Below are 27,240 nucleotides of genomic sequence, written 5' to 3' on the forward strand. Positions count from 1 at the left end.
TTATCTTTATTTCTCTCGATAGCATATACTGTTATTTCAAGTAACACTTATAAACACCAAAAACAAAAGTTGGGCATGACAATATTTTTATAATTAAAAATATGTATATATAAATATTTTCATAAATACGATTATGGGTATGAAACAGAAATAAATGTGATTATGTTGATATAAATGAATTTAAATGTCGGTTTGAAAATAATTTAAAATGTTGATTTATAAATGTAGTAAGGAATTGCTAAATGATTGAAACTAATCATACTGTAGATATGCATAATATTTAATGTAAAAACGATAAAAAAAAATGTACCAAAATGTGGCTTTATTATAATATCATTGTATCCGAATTCTTCTAAGTTTAGTGTAGCTGTATATAAATGGGTATACAGCCAAATAAAGGGTTTAAAGAGTCCGGAATGTATCTATACACAGTTCGGGCAAAATTTATACTGTTGAGATAGTGTCAAGACATCTGTAAGACCATCAAACACATGTCGAGAAATATTAAGACAGATTGAATAGAGTCAAAAATATGTCAAGATATATTCAGACACTATAAAGAATGTCAAGAATATGTAAACAAAATTGAGAATGGAAATGGGGAATGTGTCAAACAGACAACAGTCCGACCATAGAGCAAACAACAGCTGAAGGCCACCAATGGGTCGTCAAACAGCGAGAAAACTCCCGCACCCGTAGGCGTTCTTCAGCTGGTTCCTAAACAAATATGTATACTACTTCAGTGATAATGGATGTCATACTAAACTCCGAATTATACACAAGAAAATAAAATTAAAATTCATACAAGACTAACAATGGTCAGAGGCTCCTCACTTTGGACAGGCACAAACATGTGGCGGGGTCAAACATGTTTTTTGAGATCTCAACCCTCCACCTATACCTTTAGCCAATGTAGAAAAAAAAAAAACACACAACAGTTCATGAGAGGTCCGAGTCCGATGTCCGAAGAGGTAATAAAAGAAAAAAATTACAATAATACATAAATAACAACAGGCTACTAGCAGTTACTGACATGCTAGCTCCAGATATCAGTTAAACTGGTTAAACGATTTAGTCTTCATCATATGAATATCAATCATTAGGGGTTAAGCATTATACCATCATAAAATATATGAGAAGAAAATAGCCCGTGTCAGGCCAAAAACTGGTTTTAAAATAAATGTGCTTAATTTAACAATTAAACGAGTCTTACCTTGGTAAAAGGCGAAGTTGTGTAAACACTGAAGGGATTTAATGATATGGTGCTGCGCATGTGTGAACTTCAGTCTTCAAAGTAAAGTTTTATCAGTATGACATACAACGAAATATATACATATGTAAACCACAAAAGCTACATATTGGTCTCCCTTAACTAGGGAGGGAGGGTGTGGCATTTAATCCCTTCAGTGTTTACACAACTCATAAAGTTACAATTAAACGTCGCCTTTTACCAAGGTAAGACACGTTTAATTGTTATATTTTATTTCTTTGTATCAGTTCCAGGACCAAATGAGACTTTAAAGCCTTGATGTTAAAACTGAATACTAAGGATAAGAATTACATAATGTGTTACCTTATGATTAATTCTTTAACACATTAAAGCTGTAAGAATTTTCATCTTTTTCAATCTTTTTATCATAAAATTTCGCAAATGTTTTTGCATCTGATTATCCTGCGTTTTGTAAAATACAAGAAATAGGTACTGCATTCATCTTAGAAAATGATTCAGATCTAACACTTTGCACTTTAAAAAATGTTGTGTCAATATTAGCCTTTGCCATTTCTATTTTTATCCATCTAGAAATTGTATCTTTTGAAACAGGCTGATGTGGTTTCACATAACTTAAAAGTAACGGTTCATATTTCCCTCTAAACAATGTGTTACGAAATACATATTATTTATACACAGTAAATACACAAAGTATCCTATCTGGAGGGTAAGCCTTTACATTTACAGTTGACTCCTTATACATGTTATAACCAGGTCGGCTTTGTTTAATAAGTTAATTAAAAAAAAAATCTCCCTCCACTTTATGTACATGATTAATATTCATTAAATAAACTGTTTGAGCTCGAGCTGCATTTGTCAAAGCTATTAACATCGTAAGTTTTAATGTTAAATCTTTCAATTTTAAATATTTCACTGGTGATAGACTACGCAAAAATTGAAGTAGTTTAATAACGTCCCATGTAGATTCATATCTAGGTCTGGGTGGACGAAGATTAAACATTCCTTTCATGCTTTGTTCAAAATCTCCTTTTGATTTTTTTAATGCTATATTTTTTTTCCTTTTCAAGCTTACGATTAAACAATATACCGAATTCAGCTGCAGAAAAAGAGGATACTATAAGTCCTATGACTTTTGCTACATCTCTAATTTTAACTAAGTTTCTCTGCAGTAACCATTTACATTCTTTTACTAGGTTTTGTTTTTTGTCTTTAGTAAGAGTTATAATCATATTTTCTGAATCAATACTGTTACCTAAGAATATAATTTGTTTTGATGGTTGAAAAACAGATTTGTCTTCATGTATGACAAATCCTAATATTGACATTAATTCAATTGTGTCTTTTACATTTTTATTGCATTCTTCTATAGTCTCTCCTAATAAAAAACTATCGTCTATGTAAAAATTGTAACCAACATATGAATATGTCAATTCTTATAAACTGATGACAAAACAGTATCAATATAGCAATTATATTTCAAGTTCATGGAGTCTAGAAAGATCACTATTTTCTATTTTAATTTTTATCATGGATTTCAATAATACAGATGCATAGATACAATATAATCATATGATTATCATTATAGAAACTTTATAAATTCTATATATTCATGTAATACAAACTGCTTTCTTCAGTACTTGCTGACACGAAAAATGTGCTTATCATATCTAGTATCACTACTTAGATTGTAAAGCACAATTTGTCTTATCAAAATAAGCACATTTATACAATATTTTCTGCAAGTCAAAATAAGGACTTTTGGAAAGAATCTTCCTTTCTTGGCAGAATCTAAATAATTTTTATAGTTATCATCATAAAAATTATCCTTGAAAAAAGGAATTTACATCTGACCAATGCACGTCAATCATATCATTTTTCAAGAAGATCCTATGATCTGTCTTTTTAATATTTGATATCAACTAGTATGTTTTGACATCACACTTCTCACAGTGTACAACATTAATAAAATTATTATCATATTGTCCTAATTTTTTTCAAAAGCAAAGAACTTAAGTTAACAATGAGCAATGCTCCTCTGCTTTATTTTTTGCCAAGAGAAAGATGTAAAATCTTAAATCATAGTAAAAACCTGAGTCTAACTTCATGTACAGAATTATGCAATAAAAGTTTGCATCTTTAAAAACTGCATTGTTGCAGATTTTTCAAACAATAATAATTGTTTTACTATTATTTTCAACAGTATGTTTCAACTTATCAATTGTTTGTTAGTGACATGTTAACTGCTCTACAAGGAACTATTCATTAAATGCTAATGTTCCCCTTCGATCTATTTTTGGTCATGTTTGCCGTGATATATATTCCACTGGCCTTTCAATTTTCAGATATTAAATATCAATCACACAATATTATTTCTGTGAATGTTTCAACTGTAACACAGTTTTATTATCTCACTAAGAGCTTATGTTGAAGCCGTCAATGGCTTTGTATATTACAGATATACATATTCTGTACATATTCTTGATAGTTTCTGAACTGTTGTCACATTTATGTAACACCAAGGACTTATAATACTCTCTAGGCTCATTAATTGATTTAGACAAATAAGCTTTTTGAAAATTAGCTATTTGAACATTATTGATATAACATATCTTTTGCAAAGGTTCTCAGATACCTTAGATTGGAAGTGGCAGATAAAGCCTTCCGTATTATCACTAACTTTGTCTATTTATAGTAACACACATACAGGTGTATATCGACAAGTAGTCTAGCATATTCCAATGCACTACATTACAGTTTCTTAACATAATAAGAAATGTATTTTAATCACAACATTTTGTGATAGTAAAATCTCAAATATATTTGCTATATTTTCTATAAAATGTACGACACTACGTGGGTACATTATAGCAAGAATATACGAGTACACCTTCTTTCATTTTGCACTTTACTTGAAAATCAAGAAAGATATTCTATTCATATACTTCTGTAGAGATTCATTCGTGTTAAAATAACTACGATAATTTATCATTTATTAAGACAAAAAAATGTCAAAATTATTAAAAAGTGAACAAGTTCGGTCCACCATTGATTATGTGATAAGCATCTGTGTTTTACACACCACAGTACATGTATTTTTAGAACAAGGTTTAGAATTTAGAACAACGATCACATACGTTGTATTTAACAAACTTGTATAATAAGTTCTCAAGATAAATAATGTTTATAAAACATTTTTTACTGGAACAACGTTCTCAGTTTTACAAAATCTTAAATTCTGGACATCGTCAGAGATTATAACCAGTTAGACCCTCGCTGCTCGAAAAATAATATCTTTTAAAGACCTAGTATCGTCAGACTGTTGTTTTTTCAACATTATAATGATTGCATCATTATTTTCAATATTTGAGCCAGTTGTTTACCTTTTACACTTAAAGTGTTGGCTTCGCCACTCGCGGTAGCCTTTGACTTTCCAGGGACATATTTTATTTTCCCCAGCAGCTCTGGAAACGGAAGAAACTTTTTCTGAAAGAAGTTATTCTTCATCATTTATGTTTTCATGCGAATACTTTCTTTTACTTGCGGCGGACCCTTTTCGATCATTTTTCTCTGCCATGTTTTCTTTGATAACCGGTTTACGGCATTTTGCCGAAAACAGGTAAAAGTCGTAAAATTTTACCGAATTACATCCGGTTAATACTAACTTATATTTATTTGAATATCAAATTTTATTAATAATAAAATGTAAATCAACTTCGTTGATTCAATTTAAACTGAAGTTAGGACAATTCAAACTACGTCCAAACTGCCCAAGAGCTACCAGCACACTGAAGTTCACGCATGCGCAGCACAATGTAATTTGGTCCCGGAAGTGTTACAACGAAGTAAAATTCCGATGCAAAGACCCTCAAAGTGAATCAATATTAATACCACAATATGCCTTTTTTAATGACCTGACAACAGAATCGGAAGTATATCCCTTTTGAATAAGTCTGTTTAAAGGTTTTGTTAGCTTTTGAAGTGAATACTGACATTTGTGTTCTTTGTAAAGAATATTACTAAAACAGATTGGATGTGAAATACCTGAACGTATACGATGGCTGCATGTTAAGTTATATTTATGAATGATGTCCTTGTACCGATGATAAAATGTAGAAAATGTTTTGACTAGTTTGTGATATCGAAAACCCTGGTGTAATAATTTATAAGTAATACATAAATTTCTCTCGCTAAAATCTAATACGTTGTTACAATCACAAGCGAATCGTACAAGTTGAGATATATAAATACCATAAGATGGTGACAAGGGAACATCACCATCTTAAAATGGATAATTAACGATAGGAAATGATGAATCATCTCTTTTATCATAAAATTTTGTAGTAAGCTTCCCGTCAATGATATAGATATCAAGATCGAGGAAAGGGCAGTGGTCATTGTTAGTATTAGCTTTATTTAAAGTTAGTTCAGCATGATAAATTTCTTTAGTATACATACTGAAGTCGTCATAATTGAGAGCCAATATATCATACAAATATCTAAAAGAATTGTTAAATTTTTGTATCAGATGTTGTTTTGTTAAGTCTTTGCTAACTTTAGTCATGAATTGCAACTTATAGCAATACAAAAAACAGGTCCGCAATAAGTTGTGCACAGTTAGTTCCCATTGGAATTCCGATAACTTGACGATATACGGAATCTCTAAAGCGAATTAAAATATTATCTAGTAAATATTCAAGAGAGAGAGAGAGAGATAGATAGATAGCTTATTCTCATAAAATCATGCAAGTACAAATTTAAGGTTACAGGGAAGTTAAAAAATAATATACATAAAAATAAAATAAAAAATGAGAAAATTCACAAATTATAAAAGTGAACCATTGTAGTATAAGGTACGGTCTTCAACACGGAGCCCTGGATCACACAGAACAACAGGCTATAAAGGGCACCAAAACATTACTAGTGTATACGTAAAACCTTTCAAACGGGAAAACCAACGGTCTAATCTACATAATCTATATACAAAATGAGAAACGTGAACCACATCAACAAACGACAGCTACTGAACATCAGATTACTGAATTGAAGTAAAAATATTATACTGTGTGAAATTATTTCAGAGAAACATTACTTTGAAAACAATTACGTCATATTATACACAGGTAAATGAAAACAATTGTGTAGTTATGTGTACCTCTTCTTCTGTCTTTATCATCTTCCGTTTAGGAATACCAAGAAATAAAACTATTCTAAATCTTCGTATATGTGGGATAAATATCAACAATAAAACTGTGAAATTGGTGCTCTATAAAACTTCGTGTTGTTCATGTTCAGGTGCCGGAAGTGTGAAGTATATGCAGTATTAAAGGTGATAGGAAATAATTTTGATGTTTATAGAACAAAGAAGTGAAAAAAATATTTGAATTCCAAATAATCAAAGCTGGTATATAGACCAGATACAAGTAAACATTAAATAACAAAAAAGCATTACAAATTGTATCAACTAGTCGAATTACCAAGAAAGCAGGATTTCAGAGTAATCGCAGTTACTGACAGCTAGTTCAAATCCAAAACAATTGATAATAAAAAATCATGCATCAGAGACTAATGTTCTAACAAAAATACCATGCATTGCTTATACTTTTCTGACTAACAGGTTTCAGAGTTCTGAAAAATGCATTTTAACTAAAATCTTGTAACATTTAGTTGATTTACAGGGGAACTGCTCTGGTGACAAAAATAAACACAATTAAAGGAGTAGGTCCGGTAAGGACCGATTTTGGCCTCAAATTTCAGGTTCATCTGACGAAAGATTTTGACCACTTTTTAAACACTGAAGTGACTATTTCATTTGAATCAATTAGTTTAGGTGAACGATTTGAACTGATTTAATCATTAAAAATGATCCGATTCAAGCTCAAATATGAAAAATCTACCAAATATGCCGAAAAATGTCACTTTTCAGATGTTTTTTTGTAAAAATTGAAAGTGGCCGCATCCGTGTTCATCCATAACCTTTATATATGTTATGTATTATCATAAAATACAACTTATATTTCAATATAAAGGATGAACACGAATGCGGCCACTTTTGTTTTACTCGAAAACCGTCTAAAATTTAACTAAAATGCTAAAATTGTGATGATTTCAATTATTTAGCATGACTAAATGGTGCTAGTACCCAATATATGTGCATTGTATTGTCAAAAACAACCCATATTTATGTAGTAGAAGCATTCTAATGTCTAATAAATAACTAAAAGTTAACATTTTAACAATTTTGTAAAACTGCTATATTTTGGGGCCAAAAAGGGGTCTTACTGGACCTGCTCCTTTCCATTAATATCAAAAAGAAGTAGATGCATTGACATATGACAGAAGATTTGACGTATTTCATTGGTTATTTTGTTTTTCCCAAAAAAAAAAGAAAGAACTTTTATAAGTTTGTTAGCCTATGTTACTTGTGCAAATCCCTTATTGATTGAATTTATTGTGATTGTTGTAAACCTTTTTCAAAACACATAGTTTTCAAGCTACGAAGTAAATCTCATGTTGGATGTTATTTAATAAATGTTTTACAGTTGGTATTTAAAAGTACCATTGTATACCATGTATTTTCTTTTCTTATTCAGATTTAGCTTACGTTAAGGCAGGACAAAATATACCAATAGCTGACGATGCTCTTAATGTTACGAAATGGAATGACACCATCGATATATTTTCCTGCAGTTTTTCTAGAGGAATAAACGGAGAGTCGATTTATAAAATACCCTGCAGTCTCAGACAAAATCTGCAAAAAGGTGCAACTGTGGTATGTAATTGTCTTTGTAGCAATCTATGTGCCACACACATTGTAATGTAATGGCATGTTTATGAACTTTTTCGGTCAAGAATATAAGGTACAACGTTGTACCACTCAAATGTTTTAGAGGTATTCCATGTGCCTTTTTTTTGTGATATATATATACAATGCGTAAAATAGATATGTAATTTCTATTCTATACCGTATACATTTTATAGTCTAAAGAATGTCAAGGTTCGCTTAGTCTTAATGGAGCGGTTAAAAAAAGTGAACTTAGAGATCAATGTCGTTTACACTTTACATGCTAGACTCAGTCTGCAACCAAAGTTAATTGACTTTTATGAATATTTTTGAACCATTAGTTTTTTACTTGGACTACATGGATCTCAAAAGGTATTAATATATTCACACTACTTTTTTCTAAAGTAGAGATCTTTTCAAATCTCGACACATCTATACTGTATATCGAATTGTTCATTCATGATTCGAAAATGAAATCACTACAGATGGAATGTACTTATACGCAAATTTTGATTTTACCAGTTGTTCCTGATGTGTTGTAATCCATCTTTTATGAGACATTAATTGGTACTGGCAACTTTCGATGCGGATTATGAAACAAACATCAAATTATCTTACTTAATTTATTGGAATAAAATATTGCAAATTTTCAGTATTCGTATATTCGACAGTCAAATGACACTGTATCTTGTGTTTAAAAAAATATGTATTCTTCTTTATTTTATATCATGCAAAGAACGGATAAGACAATAGATAGTTTGACTCAGTATGACAAAATCAGAGAGTCCTACAACTTTTCATGGAGGTTTCATTACAATTAATGATTTATGTGAAGCTGGATTAATATATGAAGCCGTTGTTATTTTGTAGGGACGTTCCGGAAAAGGATCTCTATATGTCGTATCTAGTGGGAACGGTGGTCAGTTTTTCTTCCCTGAGAGTTGTGCATATGATGAGTTCAAAAACAACATCAACGCTATCTTAGTTGCAGGTTGATTAAAATAGAATTAAAAAAAACATTACGCATTATTCCAATGATTTTATCGATACAAAGTGAATGACCAGTGATATCAAGGCCTTAGTTAACCGTCTTTTCATTGATATTGAAACGTTTTAATTCATATTGTAAATCAAGATAAATATGATATGATACAAATCATAGCATTGTCAATTCTATAACAAGAAGGCATCACAGAAAATCAGTTTCTTTTAGCATTTTTGAAACAATAAAACAAAGTTTGGTTGTCGGACCTGCATATGCATGAGCGGATACATACATAACTCAAAGATTTATCGCGGTTTTTATTGTTATAGCGATTGTTAGTTTAAAAAAAGTGTTTATTTCGTTAACCGAGGCGTTCAAAATAATCCATTGACACGTTCTTAAAAGTTTAGTTATGAAATCATATGTTTGAAATAAAAAATATTGATGACGGCTTCCATACGTCAAAATTGATATTTAAAAGACTTTCTGCTACATGTTTATTTTTGATTATACGATATCACTCGCTATGATAAAAAAGACATATGACGAAAATTACTATAAATATCAACACAACACTGTTAAATCTACCAATTTGTGGAAGCAACGTTTTGTTCTCCCCTCGCCGAGATTCAAACTAATGCTTCTGAGATATCGTAACAATACCGACCGTATTATGTCCAGCGCTCTGGGCCACTCGACTACCTAGACGGAACTGACGGTTAAGCTTTCAGTGGGCTAGTGTTAAATGTTCTTGTTACGGTAATCAAGAGTTGCAACACAGTACACGACACTTCAGTCATGGAGATGGAATTGCTTGCGGATAAGCTAAATTGCGTAAAGGATTGTAAGATGTAGTCACATAAACAATAATTGGATAAGTACGCCTAAAAAAGTGACATGAATTGTCATTATCGATTAAACCTTTCACTATTTCAATACAACTAAGGGTAAACGAGAGGTTGTCAAATAAGTGAGACACTTGTTAAAGATCAATATCTTAAGCAAAGCATTCACACGGCACAAAATATAGATAAAAAAGAAAAAAGACAACCACATTGACTAGGTTCCCGACTTGTAACAGATAGAAATACATGTAACTTGAAAACAGTAACTCTTGAAGGAAAAAAATGAATTACAAAACTCGGAAATCCTGTTCCTGTTGTAGATGTATGTACTTGTGAAGGTGCTGATTGAATATTGTCACATTTTAGAATGAAATCATAACGTTTTGTGTTGAACTATATTGCCCTTTTCAAGATATGCAGCCGATCAAAATATATCGATACCTTATTTTTTTCCACAACTGTAAACGTTTAGGAGGGGTAATAACATAAATTGTTTAGAAACATTTGTTTGACCCAATATCAGCAGTTTCTATTTGATAGATGTAAATTCTAGTAATACTGTTTTTCATATTTATCGTCCATAGTTTAAAAAAAAAAATATTTCTAAAATACTTTTCTGTTTGCGTGCTTTAGGAATTGACCATAACCTTGGTACTATACCTACCGGTGAAAAATGCAGTGCAATAATGGTAACAGCTCCAACCAGAAATCTTGGCTTTGATAGTTTCCCAACAATGGTATATGTATTGCTATAATTTATGTAAATGATTAATAGAGACTATATTATGAACTATACAGAACGTAAGCATCAGACGTATAATGTAATTTGTAATTGGTGGATAAACATGATTAACACTTAATCATCTCCTTAAATTTTCTTACTTTCATCGAACAAAAACGTATCAGGCACCGATCAAACTATATCCATATGATCTAAAAATAAATGTTATAACTATAGGGAATTAATTTCTAATTACTCATTTTATTGATAATCTTAATGTTGAAACTATTGTTGATTTTGTAAGTAAAATGATATTTCTCGACATCATAAACCTATATGAACATATATCTAGAGGATTCTGAACCGTGATAGTTCTCCGAACCGCGATGGTCACGTTGAAAAATCGTTGCTTGACACGCTGAAGTACGGTGTTGACATAGTGACGCTAACTTGTTGTTAAATATGCTGAGGTGCATTGGTGGTAACGCTGAAGCGTGATGGTTTAACTATTACGTTGTGATCGGGTTTTATTTCTAGTCAGGTCCAATAAAAGGAACCAAAGGCTTACAATTGAATTTTCCTAATTATAAACTAGCAAGCATTAGTATGGAGTCAGCAATTTACTAGATGGTTCATATTTAATGTAAAGGATTCCATTTGGAGGACATACATTTTTTATTGAAGGTTAAAATGCGAAAAAAATAAAGGTTTTGGTGCAGCGATCTACAGTTCTAAGCAGGGTTCATGAAATTTTATTAAATGTGCTAGTAACTTTTTCTTGTCATGTCATACCTAAGACATTGTTCACAGCATTCATCCATTTATCTAAACCATTGTCGTGACGTCAGCCTATTCATTTACCGTGAATTCTTTTTCTAAAATCAACGCTTTCTAAATCTTTCGCTGAAATGTACTCACCAAATTATATTCAATAGTTACTTTAGTATGCCTAATTTCATCAAGTTTAAATTGGCTAATCTACTGATTTCTGTTCACTAATGGAATTACTTTTAAATCTCACCTTTATTGTTTTGTAATTTTTATATGCCTTCAATGGCAATCGAACCCGTCCTTGAACTCTATCATTTGTGAATAACAACAACATATCGACAAAACCTCTCGGCTACCTAATGGGTTTTAATTTAGATGTCTATTCTTTGTAAATGAACGAACATATGATATACATCGGTACAACAGTCACACAGGGCTTGTACCTTTTTATAGAGAGAGAGAGAGAGAGAGAGAGAGAGAGAGAGAGAGAGAGAGAGAGAAAAAAATGTAACATGGCTAGGATCAATGTGTTAAAAGTAAGACCTTGTCGGTTTAGGTTCAAATCCCTGTATTTTCTTTATTGTCCATATTCTTTAGTTTTAATGGATTCGTTTGCTGTTTTGTATGTTATTGAGGATATTTTTGTAATACTACCGAGTTTTACCGTTTATTTTTTGTTCCTTATTGACTTTTTAACAAATTTCTAACGAAAATTGCTCCATCATCCCAATTGTCAATATTTCCACGACCAAGCGTGACCAAATTCTTGATCTGTTTACGACTTCTACCGTACTGCTATCCGACTGTACACGAACTTAACTCGACCATTCACGACTCTTTGATTTCCTCATTACGACTCAAACCCGACCACTAATTGAATACATGTGCGATAATTCCGACACGATCTTTACTCGACTAGCTAGACCAAATCAACTGTACTCGACCTCAGCCTGATCTCGGCCAGACCAGATTGACTCGTAAAGGGGTCGTAATGATAGTCAGGCATTGGTCTGGAATGTACAATTTCTGAATAAAAACGTCTGAATTCCTTTATATCACCCGCTGCAGCGGAGGAGTCATTAGTTGTTGACCTTGTCCGTGTGTCCGTCCCAACAGTTAGTTTCCATTCTCTAATTTTGTTCTGCCTCAACCATATTTTATGAAACGTAATACCATAAAAAATAAAACAGACCAAATGCAAATTTGATTGGCGTCACTTTTACTGTTCTAGCATTTGGGTAATGACTCTTTATAACGTTATATGTAAATTTGGGCATTACCTCGGTGTCCCATGAACACATTTCTCGTTTATTTGGTTAGATTCAGTAGTTCACAGAAGGTCTGGATAAAATTATACATTAAAAATATCTACATAAAAATAAATAAAGCAGTTGGATTGTTTGGCAAGGTGGTTAGAGCTCAGATAGACGGGTTGATAGCTGTGACGGAGTTTGCAGAGAGCATAGAAGATGAACAAAAAGGGATAAACAGCAAAGGATGCCGAGAAATATAGCTGATGCAATGGATTAAAAACAGAAAAGTGACGATGCATTCCGCGTATTTATAGATTATGGATCGGTAACTTTTGTACCAGTCAATAGTTATCAAAGGTACCAGGATTATAATTTAGTACGTCAGACGCGCGTTCCGTTTACATAAGACTCATCAGTGACGCTCATATCAAAATATTTATTAAGTCAAACAAGTACAAAGTTGAATAGCATTGAGGATCCAAAATTCCAAAAAAGTTGTGCCAAATACGGCTAAGGTAATCTATGCCTGGGATAAGAAAATCCTTAGTTTTTCGTAAAACTCAAAGTTTTGTAAACAAGAAATTTATAAAAAAATTACCGTATTATTGATATTCATGTCAACACCGAAATGTTGACTACTGGGCTGCTGATACCCTCGGGGACGAAACGTCCACCAGCAGTGGCATCGACCCAGTGGTGTAAATAGTTATCACAGGTACCAGTTACGTAAAACACATCTTTTTTGTAACACTACATTAGAACGCCCTCGCGGTCAACGCGATGTAAAATGACAATACGGTGCAACATTATCCTTTTAGTAAATCATTTTCATTCTAACTTTGTTCGCATTTTATTGAAGGGTGTGTCACTTTTTCATCTTTCGCCCCTCTTTTACAAATATTTTACTCTTTAAATGAGACATTTACCATTGCTATAGTATACGTATTGCCCTGTTTTATTTGTTGTCTAATTTGTGTTTATTTTATACATTTAGTTAATTTGTTTTTTTATAAGATGTTGGATTTTTTATGATATGATTTTTTCTAAGGAAAATTGTGTAATTATTTCTTCTGTTAAAGTGAAATATTCATGTGAACAGTATAGGAACCAAGGAAACGACCGACGTTTGTGAGTTAGGCCATGGATCGAACGGCGCAGTATAGTTCACTGATGCAAGAGTTGGAGCGGGAATCTGCTGTTGATTTCGTTGGATTCATGAGGATGGGGCCTATCATGTTTCAAAAGCTTTTGTTTGGATTTGCCCCTCGCATCACAACGGCACGACAGTCGTACGACAGATGCACGACAGTGACACGATAGTAACATGCGCATCCCATGACATGAAAACCTAAAAAATAGCCACAAACAACTCACGATTGTTGTACGATTGTTGCGCGACTATCGCACGACTATCGCACGACTATCGCACGACTGTTACACGACCGACTAGCGACAAACCCACAACAGTACAATAACAATTTTTTATCTGTCTTGTACCCATCGTGGAACCATCGTGGACATTGACATTTTGCACGACAGTGCCACGACAGCTATTTTATAGATCTTCCACGACACAAAAATTGTACGATCTGTTGTGACCGTGGCTTAAGGTATAAACAAATTGAGCGATATTGTTATTCATTCAAATGAATAAAATACCCTTAAAGTCATTGTATATTAATAAAGTGATATGAAAGATTTTGCCTGTATGTGTCTTTTGTATTTTAACTCAGAAAGCATTTTTAACTGTCATCATGGTCATTACCATTTAACAAATCGGCAAAGTGTAATCCCTAACCGAGTTCGCCCGAAAGAGAGTCGAAATTGTTTCGTTATCTTTATCATATTAGGTGCAAATAGTCTCTTTTTTTAACATTTTACGTGTAATCTATCTCGCAGCAATGTTGTTTTATTACATACCTCTATACAAGTTTTACTGGGATCATATGGATGTCTTATGCACTTGTTTATTACCCCGATTCTCACTTTGGAATTTGATGAAATGATATTTGTTCGAGTTGATACGCTATATAACGTGATAACTCGGTCATTTGTGAAGCAATAAAGTTATCCCTGATTTTTTTTCTGTTGTTGTTATCAAACTTTGTTTGTCGTATATCTATTGAACAAGGGATGCTTATAATAGTTATGTCAATGTTTTTTGTCATTTTTTTTTGTCATTTTTATTTTTTGAATTTCAATCATTTTTGAATTTAGAAGGTCAGCTACTTTTGGTTTATAAACTACTATATTTAAAAAACTTGAATAAAAGAAATACAAAGTCTGCATCGTAAAGAACAATGGTTACATGGTATTGCTGAGAAATTACAATATAAACAATTCAAAGCTGTGATAAATATGGATACATGTATGTATATATATATTATACAGTCACAGAACATTATTGGGTTGATGTTTAGACGAGTTGTATATATATTATATATATATACGAGTCTAAATTGAAAACTACGTTCAAACCTATATTTGCGTTGGATAAAAACAGCAATTTTTATACGTGTGCATGTAAAACAAATTTCGTTGTAGAAGGGTCTAAATACAGCGCAAACAACATTTTCAAAAAGACCAAAAAAGTGAAGAAGTATATTTAAACAAAATGCATTTGACTAACAGGTCGAGAAACTGATGTTTTTTTTTTAACCCTGCTGACTGCCATTGGCGATTGCCAAATAAAATTGATCACAAGATGTAACAAAATGAGTCTTAATATAAATTTAATACTAAACAGAAAACAAGTAACTTGTGGCCACGATGTTATGCAACAAACATGAGGTGTTAATATATAAATATATACTTGAATTTATGCTAATGCAACTATTGAATGAGTCGTGAGAATCATGTGGTGATAAGAAAAACATTATTATTATATTTTTCATCATCTAAACACTATATGTCCATACAAGGAGTAGCGTACATTTGTACGCATGATATTTTACTGGAAATCTCTTGTTTGACAAAATGGTGCTTTTTTGTCACCATATGACTGGATACAATATGGATATTTAAAACAAAAACGTCTACGAAACTTTATGTCACTCTTACTGAGATGTTGTGTTTGAAAGACTAGTTTACGCTTACAATGTATGATCGAATTCAGTTCTCTAAAACTATTTATCACGAAATCTGTCAAACATAAAGAGTTTGTCATTGGTGTAAGAATATATATACAAATACTATAAAATTGTACCTGTCAATATAAAAGGAGTTTTGTTTCCGATTATGAGTTGGTGTACTGCTCCCAGCTTATTATGACTCCGGTCATGTTTTATATGACATTATGACACCTTCGCCCTGAGTAGGTCAAAAGCCTTTGATCTCTCGACCATCATATTGTAATACCAGGAATTGAATGATTATTGTGTTCATCAAAGTCTGTAACATATCGCATGATGTCTGGTGGTATGTAAATGGTTAGCATAAAGTTTTCAGATAACATTATAATAGTTATTGTAATTGGCGGTTATGTTTTAAGGATGTTCGCTACTTTGTTTCTAAATAAACGGCTTAAAAGAACCTGGCCTTTTCTGGTCCTTTTGGCAAATGTTTGATTTGGTTGATCGTGATGACTTTCAATTTTTAAAACTAAATATGAAAACAAAATTCATATTTAATTTTAAAATAGTCGTTTGATGAGCAATGTGTTTGTTGCAATTAAGGCGAAGTGTACGTAATTAAACTACACAATGAATTTTCTAAAAATTTTACATGTAGATTCTGCTTGTAAAAATAAATCGGAAAATAAAATAAAAAAAGGGGTAACCGTTTTTGTTTTTGAGATACGAGCTGTTGAAGTTAACAGAATCATACACCAAAATTACAAAGGATATGTAGGTAAAATTGTGAAATTCGGTAGGAATTGTTACATTTCCAAGATTTTCTATTATATTAGACAATCGATTTTTTTAAAAATTTATGAGACGATTCTAAAATGTCTGAGGAATCGGTTGGTGCAAAGAAAGTCCTTAGCTATACCCTGTTAAAGTTGAATCTTGAGTGTAAAAAAAAAAAACAACGACAACGTTATTGACTTCGCCGCAACAGTTACGACGCTTCATATAGTTCTATACTTGTATGAAATATATACCGTTTTGTTGGAGTTCGTGTTGCTCTGTCTTTAGTTCTTTATGTTACGTTTTGTGTACTATTGTATTGTATTTGTCTTTTATATTCGGGTTGGTGCGGAGATCGCCTTGCTAGAAAACGATTGACATTTTCTTCATTATGAACTAGAACTATTTTCGACCTTGGTGCCTTATTTTTGTTAAAATCTAAACACTGCGGCGTGTTTTCAAAATCTTTGTTCCCATAAAACTTCATTTCATCAAGGTCTCTTCTCAGAATATCAGCCATCTGTCTGGCACAGGATAACAAATCAATATTTAAGTAAATTTAAGTTGTGTGGTAATTCTTAGTACATTTGGGTAAATTAATCTTATCTTTGTGCCGCATAAGCATCTCTATAATTCAACACATCTCTGAGCCACGACATTATATATTTTATGCATTGCATGCGCTTCTTTTTATCACAATCCAGACCGGCTAGTAACCGTTTTATAACTTTACACGTCTGAAGACGAATATTTGCGTGAAACATTTTTGTATGATTTTTATTTCTGGAAATCAATCTGAAATCTACAACAGTCCTTTCCCGAAAGTCGGGCTGGACCTTTACTTTTATGTGCAGTCGGGATTTACACAAATTGTAACCCGAATAATTCAGTCGTATTATTCAGCTAATGTACGAATGCTACATTTCTCGTGTGGGAGAAAATCGGACATGGAAAGGGCTTGAATTATTCGAGTTACTCAAATTGAAACTCGGGAATATATTTCTAGCTGTTCGGAATTCGCGGAAACAAATGATTGTTTTTCGGCATTACGGCATTGAATCACTAGAGATACCATTTTTTTCTTTTAACAAATTCGAATACCAGTCAGTTCATTGGACTTTAGTTTGAAATAGGGGCGGTAATCCATTCATTTTATCCAATCATTTGGGGGGGGGGGGGTGTCAACATTGATAGCCAAAAAGCCTTGAAAGATTCGATAAAAAAACCGTTGAATGTAAATTATATGAACTCCAAAGTCTCATATTATGAGACTAGTAAACCACAGGCTTCTCAATTCTTGTATGATCATGAACTAGGTGAAAACCTAGAGCTGATCGAATGCGAGATCCTCATGGATAATCATCGAGGTCGTTAAACACCCCTTGCAGTAAACTTGGGTTAAATTTAAAAAAATCCAAATGTAATAGTCTGAACACATTTCACCTCTCATTCCACTAAATATTAAATTGCAGTTACAAGTATCACAAAACTTCCCTGACCTCTTTTCTTCAACCATAATAGAGGGAGGAGGGACGGAGGGATCCAGATCCCGAAATCCCGGGCTTAAAAACACGACAATTCGAGGTCCTGAATTTAAAAATAATTAGATTCCGACTACCCGAAATTCTGAAATAGAATTCCCAGATCCCGAAATCCCGAGCTTAAAAATACCCGATCCCGGAGTTCCGATAAAGGTCCTACCCCCTCCCCTCCGTAATTCTATATTCTATTCATTCATAATCTTGAATTGAGACTTGATACTTCAAAATTACATTCTCTAATTTTGAATGATACACACAGGCACAATAAAAGAAAACAGATTTCGCTATATATCTCTTCGAAATTGGAATTTGTGAAAGAAGACATGTTATATTTTATCTTACATGTGTACTTTCAATTTCAATATGGTTCTTAATTTAGGTTTAGTTTTCCCATAAATTGCGGACGGAATAGAAGAAACCTGTGTTTATTTTCTGCACATGTAGAAAAAGTTGAAAACTGGGAGTTGAATGACATAATTTTTACTTATTTTAAGATAAATGTTAGAGAGGGACAACTTTTAAGATACTGAATAATTTTTGGGGCCTAATTTGTTTATTTTTTGTTTGTTTTCCGTCTTTGCTCTTCCGACCTGTAAGTGTTGCACTACTAGTGGTCAAATTATTCTCTTGTATCGTCTGATTTCCGAATGAATATAAATCATGTCCTTAAATTTTCAATTGCACAAATAACGAACATTTCAACGTATTTTTAATTAAACAATTAAATTCACACGTCTTTCATTAATTATTTGTAACCTATTATAAAACTTTACGTTGAGTACTGTGTTTTTCGTTCAAGACTACGGCTTTTTAAAACGATATTGTTGGGTCAATTCAGGTTTCAGTTTGATTAGTTTGATATCAATAGAAGAAAAGTTGTTACATGTTTATTTTTTTATTTGTTTATAATTTTGTTGTGAGGCGTTTTTTTCTTTCTGTTGATATCATAAACACGAAATGCCTTCGACAAAAAAAAAAAAAAAAAAAAAAAAAAAACAAGCGTTTTTAAGTCAGGCTGCACACAGAACAACGTACAGAATGCTGTGACGTTACGCGCGATGTTCGTACATGTAAGCGTAACACAACGTCGCGAATATTTCGTAACGTTTTAACCAAAACTTCGGCTGAAACGTTGTTTTTAAGCCAGTACGACATTCTTGTACGACTCCGGAAAATCGACGGTGCTTTTTAACTACTTATTGAAAATTTGTGCATTTAAGATTTTTGAAAATTTAAGAAAAATAACATTTTAAAAGATCATAAAATTCTACAATTATAAGAGCTCTGATAAGTGAACAATTAACGTAAATTTGAGTCGAGTTCGTTTTTACGTCAAAAAATGGCGGGACGACAACCTTGTAAGCCTTTGAAAAATCGCTCATTTACCATATATCATTTTTCAGGATATTTGTCTTTAAATTCATTAAATTAAGCAAATTTCCTGTTTTGAATATTTATTGTTTATGAATAAATCAAAACCATATTGAATATTACTGTTATACGCATATGCACATTTTCGTTACAACGATTCGTCGATACCTATATTTTGTATTATATATTGTTTTTTTTTTCAATTGAGTCCAGATTGCATCCCGAATGCATGACGTCTGATGTCTGTTGGATCGCATTTGACAGAATCGGGAAGCTGCCGGGATAGATACGGTAGTTTTTAACCATGTGAAAGATGCAAATAGGATTAAAATCGGATTTAGAACGGGATGATGGGACAAGTTCGGATGGCAAACAGATGAATTTGGACGCCTCCTGAACAATATATGATTGTTGTCGTGATTAAATAATTGTTTTTACAAAGGAGTAGATTCAGTAAGACCCCTTTTTGGTCCCAAAATATAGCAGTTTTAGAAAATTGTGAATATGTAATTGTTAAGATGTTTATTGAAAAGTAGAATGCTTCTGCTACATAAATATGGGCTGTTTTTGACAATAAAATGTACATATATCGAGTACTAGCATTATTAAGTCGTGCTAAGTTACTGAAATCTTCACAATTTGATCATTTTAGTTAAATTTTAGACTGTTTCCGTCTTAAATGAAAGTGGCCGCATTCGTGTTCATCCATAATATTGAAATGTAAGTTGTATTTGATGATAATGCATAATATAAATAAAGGTTGAGGATGAACACGGATGCGGCCACTTTCATTTTTGACAAAAATCATCTGAAAAGTGACGATCTTTCGCATATTTGATAGATTTTTCATATTTAAGCTTGAATCGGAGCGTTTTTAATGACATAATCAGTTAAAATCTTTCCCAGAAACTATTTGAATCAATTGAAATAGACACTTAAGTGTTTAAAAAGTGTCTATAATCTTTCGTTAGATGAAGTTGAAAATTGAGGCCGAAATCAGGCCTTACCGGACCTACTCCTTTTTAAATTTCCAGCCACAATCTACAAGATCTTGATCAGACTTTTTACATATTATTTTCGGGAATGCTGCTAACAAGGACGGCTTTTAAAATCGTGAAAGTATGTTCCCAGCTTGACCTACAATTTTCCAAACAAGTCTGCATTTTTTCGTAGATTAAGAGTAAAATTAACACGTATTCTTGAAATAGCGTATACAGTAGTAAATGATTATATAATAAATATCTGTTTTTTTCTGTTAATATTGGGTGTGATTTTTTTTTATTGCTCAAAGATTACAACAAACTGGTCTGTTTCATTTTCATCAATATATCTATGTGATATAGGTAACGACTTTCGGCAGTAATTACACGAATAACTTTGGATTGACGTCAGCAGCAGTAGCAATAACTTCTGGTGCCATTGCAGTAATGCTAAGCGCAAGGTATACATTTTTGGATTAAATCTCATCTATCAAATTTTAAACGTTTACGAAAGAAACAACGTTAATGTTGTTTCTTTGCTATATTAGTTATATTATCTTATTTTATTTTATTTTCAAATTCTGTCGTATCATATCTATGAACAGATTTTTTAAGGTGTTATTTGGTTACAGCATATCGTGTCTCGATAATACTTTGTGCATTTTTTGCTTTAGTTTATATGACAAGGCTTAAATGATAAAATAGCAAACCTAACATACTTACTAGATATCCGACGAGTTCATGCAGAGATTATATGGAACACATATCGTTTGTCACTCAAACTTAACGTCATATTGTGTATCTTTACCTATCGGCGGCTAAAGGAAACACTATTTTGGTTTTGATTTGAATATGATCAATAATAATGAATAATGTTATCATAATGATAGGTGACGTGTCCCGCGTGAAACCCATCTGGTAATAAGTCTCGTTCAAAGTAAAACAAATTGATTGTTCAAATAAGATGGCGTATTCAGATTTAAAAGAAATTACATCAATATCTTTCAGATCATTAAGATTAGAAGCTAAATGAAGGTATATTTATTCAACTTGTTCAACCAAGCAGTTAGGAACAATGACCAATGATGCATATAGTAGTAATACAAACTATCATCGGGTCAAAGGAATTAAACTTTCCGTACAAAATACATGAATTTGTAGATACTAAAGATCAATTGGCACATTTAACCTATGCCGACAAATGTTTTCGTTACTGCATTATATTATTCAAATCCAAACTTCAACCGAAGGAAACACATCAACTATAAGAGGAAAACAACGAAACAACAGAAGTACTAAAGTGCATGAAAAAACAAACGACAAAGTAACACACACAGAAACGAACTATAGGATAAAAACTGCAATTTTCCTGACTAAGTGTAGAACATTTTAAGAAAATAAGGTGGGTTGAACCTGGTTTTGTGACTGGCTGAACCTCGCGATTTTATGGCAACGTGTAATATAACACTTAAATGACAAAAGTACATGACAGGACTACAGTACAAATAAATACAAGAACATTCAGAACAGTGAAATACACAAATAAACAAAACAATAAAACATGCTTATAGTTATCAAAGGTACCACTCTTATCATGTAATGCACAGAACGCTCGCTTCATCTACATAAGACTCAGCAGTGACGCTCAGATCGAAAATAGTCAGAAACCCAAACAAGTAAAAAGTAAAATAGCATCGATGACCCAAAATTCAAAAACAGTTGTGCCAAATACGGCTTAGGATATTTATGCATGGTATAAGAATATCCTTAGTATTTAAGAATAATTCATACTTTTGTAAATTAAACGGACGCCATCACCCACCAGTTGGTTCACCGTTTTGGAATAACCGTTTAACAGATGTTATCGAATTTGTTCCTTACGTCGTAACTTCAATCCCCTTCAAATTCTATGAATGTGAACTAACGAATTATACTATTTACCAGGTTTGTAAGAAAATGAACAACACAACTGGTGCCACATGTGGATCGAGATCTGCTTGCCTTTACGGATGGGGTTTAAGTTGCTAAGTGTTTAGTTTATCATGTTGTGTCATGAGTTCTCATATTTGTCTATTTGTCTTTTTCATTTTTAGCCATGGCGTTGTCAGTTTTGTTTTCGATCTATGAGTTTGACTGTCCCTCTGTTATCTTTTGCCCTTTTGCAAACTGTAAATTAAAAAAAAGTATGAACATATAATCGATATTCATTTCAAAATACTGACTAACCACAGAGTAAAAATTAACACGTAAAACAGCCTAGGACATCACAAAATAAAACCCACTTCAGAACCACGCGCTACCTATCACACGACTGGATCAACGCTACAAAAGTGACGTCACAGATAAATTTCCAAAATTTTTATATACAAAATGTACCTCAAGATTAAGCTTTAGAACTATCAATACATCCGGATGTACCAACATGAATAACTTTAAATACCGGTACACAATTGCTGTTCAAACGAGAAGATATCGCCGACGCTAGCAAAGGATTGTTAATTCTTTAGGTCTTGCATTATTTTATCAAACGAGCGAGGAGTATGTGTGCTCCAAATCAATGCCAACTAAAGGTTTACTAAATTAAAACACATTCACTGTTAGTATTAACATTTAACTGATTTAAATTCGAAAAAATGCTTAGAGCTGATTACGTTACCAACAAACTCTGACAGCTTTCGATGTAGAAGATATAAAAAAAATGCAGATACTTTTCGAAATATCTTTGTATCGCCCCGCAACAAAAATTGTCGAAGCAAACGTGTTGTATTCTATTTTTTAAGTTTTACTCTTGTCCGTCATACCGTCATTCTACAACAAACCTTCGTACTCAATTTTATTATAAACGCCTTCAGATATTGAGGTAATGTTTGGTTTGTAAGTTAACCACGATGATTTACAAATCAAGTGTAAGTCTCGTTCCGCTCTGCTATTTTTTTTTTAAAGAAATTAGGGGCTATGGACTGATAAATTGTTGAAAATCACAGTTATTCGGAATTTTCTTTATAACGTGTTCATATATTGGGCTGATTTTTAATATGTGTTAACTATAATGTTACAGATCAAGTTAAATTTTTATTTCTCTCTACTAAATTTTACCGAAATAACGGTTTTGGACTTTGATAAATTGTTTAAAATTGAAAATCACAGTTATACAAACTTATTTTCCAAACGCCTCCAGATATTGGGCTGTTTTTTTGGTATGTGAGTTAACCATGAAAAGTTAAAGTTTTGTTCTGCTCTGATAATTTTGTGTTGACATTAGGGTCTAAGGTCTCTGATTAATTTTTGAAATTCACATTTATACAGACTGTTTTACTATAAGCCTTCAGAGTCTGCGCAGACTTTTGATATGTGAGTCTACCATAATGACTTACTGATTATCTTTTGTTTATCTTTTGTTCCGCTATTCTGATGTTCATGTCGTTTGAAGACATCTTCACTGCCTGTCTGCTGATAGTTTGAAATTTAACTACTCATTGATCAAAGCAATGTTATAATAACAATAGTACTATTGGTCTTGAGAGCTGGATACTATTCATGCTTGTTTGTGTCCACATTTGTTGTTAAAATAGCAGATTTCTTCACATTTTTGAGATGGGACCATTCGGGTCGTTCCGATACACCTTGTTTATTTTTTTTTTTGTAATTTTTAAAAGTTTCATTCTGCTGTATTGTCAAAAAGGCAAAAGAACCAAAATTGAGTTAGGTCAAATGCACTATGAAAATTTACATCGTTTCTTTTAACTGAAACAGTCATTTTGATTCAGTACGTTTAAATTTTGCGGTTAATTATGATCTATTCAGTCTATGTTCCAAATTATCAGTAGTTGTTAATTACCCGTACATAAAAAAAAATACTGAATTGACCACAGAAAAGAGACTAAACATATTTTGGCTCAGACTTTTTATATGATATTCAGATCAATTTCGACTTTTGTGTGTCAATTTGTGTTTTTTTAATTGAACCTTCCGATTGATATTTTATAATGTGTCTTTCTATGTTGTGATGTTATAATATTGTTCCAGAAACGGCAGAAGGTTTGATACAATTTAAAGGTTTAATCCCGCTGTTAAATGTTTACACCTGTCCTTAGTCAGAAGTTTGATGTACAGTGATTGTCGTCTGTTTATGAAGTTCATACGTTTTTATCTTTTCTCGTTTTTATATAGATTAGACCGTTGGGTTTCCCGTTTGAATGGTTTTACACTAGTAATATTTGGGGCTCTTTTTAGCTTGCTGTTCGCTGCGAGCCAAGGCTTTGTGTTGAAGGCCATACCTTGACCTATAATGATTTACCTTTATAAATTGTTACTAGGACGGAGAGTTGTCTCATTGGTACTCATACCGTAACTTCCAATATCTATTGACAGACTGAATTCACCTTGTTGTGTTAAATACTTAACCTTTTATCAATATCCGGCGTGAAGTGCTTGAATGTTTTCATCGACTTTGAATCTTATGGTCATATGGGTAGACAAAATTTGAATGAAAACAACATCATCAACAACAACAGTGTGAATCAAAAGTTGTAATGATAGTGTAGTTCTTTGATGCCTCTGATAACGCTTGTATATGCAATAGTTAATCTGGAATACCAAAGATTAATCCTCAAATGAATTAATTATTTCAGCAACACAATCAGTTTTGTTATATTTTAGAACTAATCTTACAAACCGAGATGTGATGCATATTTTGGCAAGAACAACACATAACAATGTAACATTCCAATTTAAGGCAACTGATACACCTTTTGAATGCAATGGTGCAGGATTTGAAGGTATGTATTTTTTTTACAGTTCATGAATATGAGAGTGTCAAGACACTACGAAATTTAGATTTTGTTCTTAATTTTTACCGAAATCTGGTACAAAATGTGTCGGCTTTCTAAGATAATTCTGTTGAATTGGCATATTGGAGACAACACTATATGCCTTTAAAGGGAACACAAATCGTGATTATGATACATATAAAAGGTAAAGAATTTGACATGAAAAGTTGTTTACATACTTAGACAACCCAATCATTTCCTGTGTTTTAAATTTCTTTGTTTTTGCATTCATTTATGTAAGTTTAGTTGATAGATACTTTTTCTATTATACATGTTATAGACATCTTTAAAATGTCTGACTATTTATTCAGTTTTCTGTTCTTTTACCTATTCAAAAAGTTTAAACTCAATTTAGCATTGGAACACTATTTTGTTTACATGAAGAGTGAGGTATTTGAAGTATGTTCGTTATTTGATGTTTTTGATGAAATATCACCATTCTGTAACATTGCACACTTTTTTATGTTTAAAGGCTATTTATAATAAATATTATCCTCGTGTGATGTATTTTCGTAATAAGAACAATTTTTATTGCATACGGTTTTCACTGTTGAGTTTTTATTCACGTGTGTGCTCAATTTGTAAAAGCCTGTTCTATCGAATGTTTTGAGGTATTTAGATTTTATTGTCAAGGCTAACTACGATTTGTCAATAGTTCCAATTATTCTGCGATGCTCGTATGTAAAACAAAAGCAGGGATATCGTAACCATAAATTTCTTTTTACCCTTTACTAAATTTTTCCATAGATATAATGATTTGGTGTTGAAGTTTGGTTGAACCTGTAAAAAAATTATTTTAAACGGGATAGCACATCGTCAATTTTACGGAAATGTTGTTAACCGTGCCCGGAAATTAAGAAATAATCCTTTTAATTTTATCGCCTAAATAAACTTATTCTAAAAAATTACCAATTCAACACTGTAATAAAATCATTGAATATTGTTTTTATTTGTATGAATATTGGTTTTGTTATCAGTAAATTGAAAGCAAACTAAATATAACTAGTCTGATATATATGTTACAGTCATTTTCTAAATTTAGGCATTTTGTAAAATGCCTGAAAATTTTAGGCATTTTTTAAAAGGCCTGAAAGATTCAGTCATTATACATTATGACTAATTTTTCTAGGCATTTTACAAAATGCCTGGAAAAATTCAAAGGCATTTTACAAAATGGCTGAAATTATTTTGAAGAATGAAATATTAAATTTTAATATATTTGCCCTGAACTTTTGTAAGTACATAATTGTTTGGCGTAAAATCTGGTTTTAGCACTTCAACCATATTTGGAGAAACCAGAATCATAATACATTCACCTCTTTCATTACCTTAACTGACAAGACACTATACGTTCGACAACATTGTGTTTCGCAATATGCAATTGTCAATTGATCCCTTACTGAGTTATTGCTCAATTTTAAATATTTTTTTTATAAAAATTTGTAATCTTTTACACAAATAAATAAAAACCTAGCCACAGTTTACTATCTTGATTGAAAAAATGTATCCGATGACACTACCATCCATATCGTTGCATCAATTCAAAACACAGCATTGTTTGACAAAACTCATATTGTTGAGGGGAATTTGTTTCGATGAGGGTGTATAAAATCAAAATTCTCATTATTTATGAATGGGAATATTAAATATTGTCATATGTTAGTAATATGCAATACTTTCTTCACGTTAAGATTTCTACATTTTTTAAAACGTATGTCTGTTCTGCCAGTGAAATTTTGTGTCATTATCCAAAATACCTTCATTTCAATTGCAAGCAGTATGTGGAAATGTCAGTCCTTTATCGGGGTAAATCCCCTACAGAAATAACCCATATGAATTATAACCAAATTGTTCACGTCTAGAAAAATTCATTACATATAAGCTACTGAAAGCAAACAAGAAACAAACAGTTAATTAAAAAAAAATCTGCTTCATTTTAATTTACAGTTTTTAATTTAGAGTTTCTTAAATTTCTATTGTAAATTTTGTTCTAGTGACAGAACAATTTGTCCTTCTACCATTTAAAGAATAATAATCAAAAATTCACTTTTGGGATCTGAAATACAGAGTGAGTAAGTACTTAA

The 27,240-nt window shown here is 32.0% G+C and overlaps 1 protein-coding gene across 6 annotated transcripts in view; it reads left to right on the forward strand.

Annotated features, from left to right (window-relative positions):
- The window catches only part of LOC143047593 (proprotein convertase subtilisin/kexin type 4-like), a 99,984-nt gene that overhangs the window by 43,794 nt on the left and 28,950 nt on the right, over positions 1-27,240 (forward strand). For all 6 annotated transcript variants that reach the window (XM_076220713.1, XM_076220711.1, XM_076220715.1 and 3 more), the window contains 5 exons: positions 7,822-8,000; positions 8,883-9,003; positions 10,476-10,579; positions 20,691-20,788; positions 24,987-25,105. In XM_076220713.1, the coding sequence (XP_076076828.1) occupies positions 7,822-8,000; positions 8,883-9,003; positions 10,476-10,579; positions 20,691-20,788; positions 24,987-25,105 (621 nt within the window). The remainder of the gene's footprint in view (positions 1-7,821; positions 8,001-8,882; positions 9,004-10,475; positions 10,580-20,690; positions 20,789-24,986; positions 25,106-27,240) is intronic.

The sequence above is a fragment of the Mytilus galloprovincialis genome, chromosome 10 (genome assembly GCF_965363235.1).
Source record: "Mytilus galloprovincialis chromosome 10, xbMytGall1.hap1.1, whole genome shotgun sequence".
NCBI lineage: Eukaryota > Metazoa > Mollusca > Bivalvia > Mytilida > Mytilidae > Mytilus > Mytilus galloprovincialis.